The 7500-nt window shown below is 35.9% G+C and overlaps 1 protein-coding gene across 1 annotated transcript in view; it reads right to left on the bottom strand.

Annotated features, from left to right (window-relative positions):
• Positions 1 to 5145: 5145 nt before the first annotated feature.
• Positions 5146 to 7500, bottom strand: part of LOC125032427 (nuclear cap-binding protein subunit 1-like) — a 14429-nt gene continuing 12074 nt past the window's right edge. The window contains exons 14-16 of the mRNA XM_047623549.1: positions 7128 to 7365; positions 6752 to 6865; positions 5146 to 6365 (exon numbers count right to left, since the gene is read on the bottom strand). Coding sequence (XP_047479505.1) covers positions 6252 to 6365; positions 6752 to 6865; positions 7128 to 7365 — 466 coding nt within the window. The 3' untranslated portion in view covers positions 5146 to 6251. The remainder of the gene's footprint in view (positions 6366 to 6751; positions 6866 to 7127; positions 7366 to 7500) is intronic.

The following is a 7500-nucleotide window of genomic DNA, read 5'->3' as shown; positions in this document are numbered from 1 at the left end:
TTTATATCCTCTCTTTTTCTCTTTCTCAAGTTTCCGTTCCATAGTATATAATTTCGATAAAGTATATAAAATATCCTGCATCCTAGCCAGTGTCAAGGATGATTCAAGTCCCAATGATATGCAATTTCGAAATAAATGTGTGTGTGTGTACGAGTTTCTGTTAAACATTTTTTTTATTCGAAACAGTCCAAAACGGATGCACTAACCAGGAAACAGATCCTTTATCGCAAGGTACTTTAATACAGGTTTAATACAGCCTAGTTGGAAACTTACGAGCTAAGCCCTGTCCCTGTGCTTTAGTTTATCGCAAATATTGATTTTTCTATTGGTTTTCTTTTCGATTGTTTTATCATTATTGTCACTAAACCATTTGCAAATAAAAACAAATATTTCACAGATTGACAAGGCCAAAATGGGGGCTGAGTTAATGTCATCACGTTTAGCCAGCGAGTATGCCGTGAGATATCAGATATAGCTATAATCATTTGTATAATTTTCTCAGTACTATTGTAATTACGAGAAGGAAAACTAAAGAACTCATTAATGTATGCTAACGAAGAGTACCTTTACATTAACAGCAATCAGAATATTATTGGGGAAAAGGCAATTAAATTTTTAGGTTCAACAGACTAATTGGAAATGGAGCTACCTGGTTTTACGTATCTTGCTTTTTCGGTATCTGGGACTCTTACCACGAGAACCAGTACACCGCTTGCTGGATCATAAGGAGGTTGTATTCTGTGTTGGACTTCGGGCAAGTGTTGTCATAATGTGGGTACATCAACATGACCATCCTCTGACGCAATAACGCTAAGCAACAGCTAGGAAGTCACACGCAGGCTGTTATATAACATGCACGTATACGAGCACACACACACATGCAAATAACCCACAAATATGATTCCCACGCGCAATCACATATATTTACATAACCATGTACATCCACTTTTAAGTATCTCAGGATGACACTTCCAGCAGCTGAATTGCGTTAAACCAATAACATCATGTAGTAATACCTAGAATATAAATCAATTTCGATTTCATACTAACCCCCCAAAAAAGTAAAACTATAAATGAATAAATAAGATATTTATGAGACTTTTACCTGGGAGACTATAGCAGTACAACTCTCTCAAAGCCAAGTATACATGAAGTCTTGCTGATCTCGGAAACTCCAATTCCGCTTTGAATATAAGCGAATTAACAAAAAACAAATACCCGTTTTTGTCTTAATAACAATTTCGAGCGTTTGGTTATGGCATCATTGATACAGTTAATGAAACTGCCATAACGTTAAAAAGGTACATTCAAGAACACATTTTTTTATTAAAAAGGTGGCGTTCAGGTTGTTCGTCTTTGGTCACGTGTTCGAGTTCTAATGTAAGATGCAAAAATAAAAGTTAAAAGATTGAAAGGTGATTATTTTGAGTAGTGGATGAGTGTTAGTGAACTAACATTTGAATATCGTGCACATCCTTGGTCTGTATCGTTTATTGATGGTATCTTCATACGCACTGGAATGTTAAATGGTATAGCTTCAGGCATCTAGCAGCATTCTCTCCCCGGTAAAATGATTAACCGAAATCGCGGTCATCCATTTATATGTCCTTTAACCAGTACAGCTAAGGCTTGTCTTATAGTATTATTCTGCCCTCTGGACACCATTTAACATTTCTTAGATCGGGGTAATCCTCGTCAGAAAGGGCCCCACATCCCAGGCTTTGGCGAAGTCTGTAACGTTTTTTTCGAGGTCATGCGGAATCGGAACTTGGACACATACTGGGCATACTGAAGTCGACAGTAAATATATAACCTCACAGGCTAATATGTTACATCAGCTATTATGAGGAACTTTTGGCCCTTCAACAATGATACGTTTTTTTAACAACATAAAGAGGTTTAAGTTAGTCTTTTCACCATATCTTTATTACTCTTTTAATATGGACAAAAATAGCATAACGTGTTAAAAAGTCAATTAAAAACACATTGAGCTGTGGATGCATTTTATTATATATAGTCCTAGCTCCTCTCTCCCCCTCCCTATTGACGCCCCTATATGCCCAATTTCCAAGCCATAAGGCCTGAAGCGAAGCAGCAGGCTGCAATCTGCTGCGATGTGCCGCGGGAGGGGCGGCCACACCGGCAGGAGCGAACGCGGGAGTTGCCAGGGAAACCAGGCAAGATTTAACGATGTCAGGTTAGGTTTGACAAGTCACAACACATGCTTATAATTACATTCATAATTATGGATATAATTATGCTAAATATAATTATCTATGATACATATGGTTTCGATTATTTCTGATAAATAAAGGCATGCACGTCCAAAGGGTGTCTCAGAACCATTGTCCTATAATACATTTATTAAATATTTTGTCAATTTGGACATTTCTTTACAACATGAGCATCGATATATTCATGTTAATACATTCTATTCCATGATTGTAGCGCATTAACGTGAAGATATCTATGTTTATGTTATAGATGAAGGCTGAAATTAGCATAATATTTAATAAACGCAACTGGTCTGAGAACACATTTTCTCTGCGCATTTCTTGAATATACTATACATATATAAAATATAGAATATAAATGTAATCATCCATGAAATATATATTATTTATATATGCATACTTATTCACGGTAGAAATAATCATTTACGACTTATTCATTATACACAATTATTCATGATGAATATATTATTTTTATGAGACAATTCAGATCCATAAACTTTGGATATAAACCAGTAAAGAAAAATCGTATAGAAGTAATATGCCATCACAATTACCTAATTAATACCTAATAAAATTGTAATTCCTAACTTGTCCCAATCCTCTTCCACTGAGGAACAACTAAACTATCCCTATATATTTTACTCCGAATGGGGTTTGAAAAAAATCGGCAATAAGACTCGATATCCATTCCCAGTAGAAAACTTCGTGCAAGTCAACTGCCAACTTTCCCACCCGGCCTCTTGCGAAGTCGCGCGGGATCGCGGCGCGCCACGTCTCGTGCGAGTGTGACGTGGTTATGTCCCATTAGTTAGCACAAGTTTCCCGTTTCGCTTCGCATTGCATCGCATCACGTTAGGTGTGCCCACGGCCTGAGGAGGAAATGGGAGCCAAAGCCCTCCATGTTGCATTCCATGTTAGCACAATTATATTGCTAAATTTGTAAATGAAATTAAGTTGTTCCACCCTCTACTTACCTGAAGTGATGTTTGATGAGACAATACACCTTACTGAACTCTAAGTTTGGTAATATTTCACATACCTTTCATAATTTAAATCTATGCTAATTTCCACCAAAATCAAATCATAGGCCGTCTAAACCACCCTCATACATACAATACGCCATATAAAAAGGGGCTAATAGAAATATTATTTCCCTTTTTTATAAAGTAGTAGTATGCTTTGATACTTTGAAGCAGTTCTTGAGCTTGGGCAAACAATTACCAAATCACAATTCAATTTAGGCACATTAAGCAGAGGAACCCTGGCCAAACCATCACAACAACTATGCCCATTGTTGAGGTATTTATCTATTTGTTTATTGAAGAATTTATGCCACTTCAACATCTGAGGTTATTCGCGACACATACGAAATACAGTGATAGGGTGGGGCTTTAGGGCAAAAACCCCAGGTAAGAAAGATTTCTGGCTTAGCAATTCATTGTTTGTGGATTTCCAGAATGGACAATGGCCAAAACAGAAAAATGTACCAGACATCAAATGTTTCACACTATTATGTTAAAGTATTGTCACAAAAAGGGTAAATACAAGTTATTGATTTGGATAAGTGGACAGAAGGGGATGAAGAAGAGAAGGAAAAGGAAAGAGGGAGAAAAAAAGACCCTGCAAAATTAGTTGAGGCAAGGGCTGAGGTCCAAGACAGGGGTGATTCACACATTGGGCCCATCTCTACCTCCTAAGCTCCCCCCATGGCAGTAACAGGCATGGGATTAGGGGGGTATTGTTGAGGTAAAACCCTGTACAGAGTCACAAGTTCAACTACCCAGTCTCCCTTTAAAAAAAATCATTCTCCCTATTGGGTACCTCTAGATGCCCATGGATCCACTGCTAGATCTGGCAGTGCTGCTGGTTGCTACATCTGAGCCGGTAGTTTTTTCCACTTTTGATGTCAACATCTGGGGGCACTGCACATCACATTTTCATTTGTTATAGTGTTTTTCTTATTTTTTTTTAAGCAGCATTACTGTTTTTCATTTTATGTAAAGCCATATTTCAGAAACCCATTTTTGGGTTGTAAACATCTTGTCTGATTTTAACTACCTTTTCAATAATCTAAAATGCTGTCCTTGGTTTAGTAAACCATCTGTCACGGTATATTTAATAGTACTAAAATTAAGGACTGTTTATATTTTGACAAACTTTATTGGTGTTTTTCCCTTTAATTAGTAGTATGTGGTTCACAGTGTAATATATACCTTACATGTACTATATATAGCCAATGTCTTATATACCTAGTTAATTTTCATCTTAGGTAATGGTTAATGATAATTCTATATTGCAATCAACATAACATGCCAGAGACTTCTGTAAGAGTCTTAGAAGTGTGAGTTACAGATGTCTTCACTCTTGCTTAACAGTATGCTTGTTTCAAAACAGAACTACTGATTTAAATAGGATTTCAAAGGGAGTACAGTACTGTTTGACATTTGAAGAACCATGTTTAGCTGTGTACCTTAGAGGCATTACTTAAGAAAAAAGAACCTTTCCAAATATTTAGCAGCCACGTCGTCACAGTGGTGAACACTGAACACAGAGTGACATAACACTCACATCTTGGACAAACTGGTCGTTCACCCAAGTGAAGTGAGTCATGAGAATACATGTTACTGCCAAGCATGTAAGTATAAATGACCACCCTATCATGAGCTGTCGCTAGTGAAAATGCAGCTTAACCTGTTCGGAGAAGGGAATGGACAAAGCTTAATTTTTCTAATGAACCACATTGGATACTTTTGGATTTCTCAGCTCAGTCATATGAACAGAAGCAAAACAGGACCAGAATGGACTCTTCCATAAACAAGTGAAAAGGGACTTTGGGTCTCTCTTGGCTTGTCCTAGAAGGTACAGCTGCATGATCCAAACTCTCAAACTTAAAATAAAATAAAAGTTAACATTGTATTTGGAAAGTTTTAATAACATGTGCAGATAAATGATTCTTACATACAAATTATTTTTTCAATTCTTCAGTACCTACAAGAATACTAATTCAATTGGAATGATAGCTGACATATCTCCCAAAAAGTGTAAAACTAACCATACAGATTTTTTCTCACAGAAATTTCTCTAAGATTTCAAACCTAAATTATATAATTGGTGTGTACATTATAAATATTGCATTTTCCTCAACCCTAACCCTTACTACAGTCTTTAATATGTAAACATGAATAATCAAGTAAGAGTTGGGGGGAAAAGTACACTGTAAGAAAGGAATATGTTGGTTATGGTTAAAGGGGAACTATATACAGTATCATATTTGAAGACCAACTACATAGTACAAGATTGATAAGCCAATTTTTCAGTTTCTGTTATCTAGCCAAGAATAATTTTCTATGTGACTCAATAAACCAAAATTTACATGATATAGCAGTAAAATTCTGAAATGCTTTGAGGTACTATTTCATCAATATATAAAATGAATCTATAAGTTAGTGGACTGAGAAAGATGAAGAAGAAAAAAACAACTTTATAGAGACAACAGTATACAGAATCTAGAAAGATAAAGAGTAAATAAAAACAAAAGTCTATGAATTTCATGCAAACTAAAAATTCAGTGATACTGTAAATATTCTTGTATATCACCTACACTGCAAAAAATTGTATTTGCATACTGTATATTGCTAAAGCATTGGATACATAAAATCTTAATAAATGATCCACATAATCATACTGTAACTAGTATATCTTCCCAGATATTTCCAAGAAAAGCTTCTTGTAAACATATACATTAAACTTGTTACATGGTCTTGCAGACATCAGACAATCTGTTAGCCAAGAAATGTAATCTTTCTTGTCATATTTCTGAACGTGTCTGACATGTACCTAGTTTCATCACTCTACCATCTCCATTGACCACAGGCTAAATATATAGTCTGATAATAACATGCGGCAACTCTGAGAATCACTAACCATCATTTTGATACAAAATCCCGTTAGCATAAATGACAAAAGTAGATGCGTGTGTAGTATTTCAGGAAACCTAAAGTGCACATAGGAACACCTTTATGCACGTAATGCAACAAACTGATTAAAGGAATCCAAAATGTGGGGATCAAGATCCTGTGTGAAGAGCAGTGTGCTTAGCGTCTGACTGTATCGTTCCACTTGGCTGTTGTGCTGTAGAAGGCAAGGAGAAGTACATTATTAATGGATGTTATTTTACTGAGAGAACTTATCCTAATATGAAAAACAGGGTCATAAACTATGGCAGCAAATCAGTATGAAAAATAAAAAATTAGAATGATGGTACTAAAACATAAAACTGATATAAAGCACCTGAAAAAAATGAGTTTACTTCATAAAAAGGCTCTGGTTCTCCATGTCGGTGTTTAAAGATTCATCAATGCCACAATATTGAGGTTATTTTTCATACATATACCCTTTTTTTATAATATGCATGAACATTTAATATGAAAAGAAGTTGAGCAGAAACTTGGAGATCTTAAGAATCATGTCAAAGTTTTGGATCCAAACATCAAACATAAAACAAAATTAACAGTTACCATCATAAATATCTGATGCAGTCTACCAATGGTCCAGCGGTACCAGTGTGTATTGAAGTCACGTCCGTCAGTATCACACCTCACCAAGTGTTCAGAGAGAATCATGATAAACCTCTGAAATCAAATGAAACATCAAGATTACACTTACACTGACTGACTAAAAACAATTATATCAAGGTATAAAACATGGTGGTTTAAGCATGGCTGGACACCTTTCAAATCAATAAAAAAAAATGATCTGATAAAGGGTCTAGTCTTGACTTGAAAACATCATGATTTATAGGTCCTTTAAACTACTGTGGCTTGTGAAAAAATTAACTTCTCAAAAAATGTCACAAGCTATTCAACGTAACCCTGGTATCCATCTCCTCCTCACCTGGAATATAATAAGGAAGAGGTTCTTCTGATCTGCTTGTGCAGCCTCCAGCTTCTCTTCCATTCTCTCTATCTCCTCTTCGCTTGGTCGAGGTCTCTGCTCCTCTTCATCTGAGGATGAGTCCTCTGATTCATTTCCAGCCCGGCGTTCACGTGCTTCATTGACCTCGCGCTGCAGTCGAGCCACGTGTTTGTTCATCTTCCTAATGGTGCCATGGAGGATCTCCCAGATGTAATTCCTTAAATAAAACAATTTATACAAATATGAAAATCAAAACAATAATTCATAAATAATAAACAATGGCAGTCTGGATACAAAAATAAAAAAATCTGTAACAAATAAAAGGCATGGATGGACAGGAAACTTTTGAGTT

This window comes from Penaeus chinensis, chromosome 14 (genome assembly GCF_019202785.1).
Source record: "Penaeus chinensis breed Huanghai No. 1 chromosome 14, ASM1920278v2, whole genome shotgun sequence".
NCBI classification, from domain to species: Eukaryota; Metazoa; Arthropoda; class Malacostraca; order Decapoda; family Penaeidae; genus Penaeus; species Penaeus chinensis.
This window is presented reverse-complemented; position numbering and strand designations above follow the sequence as displayed.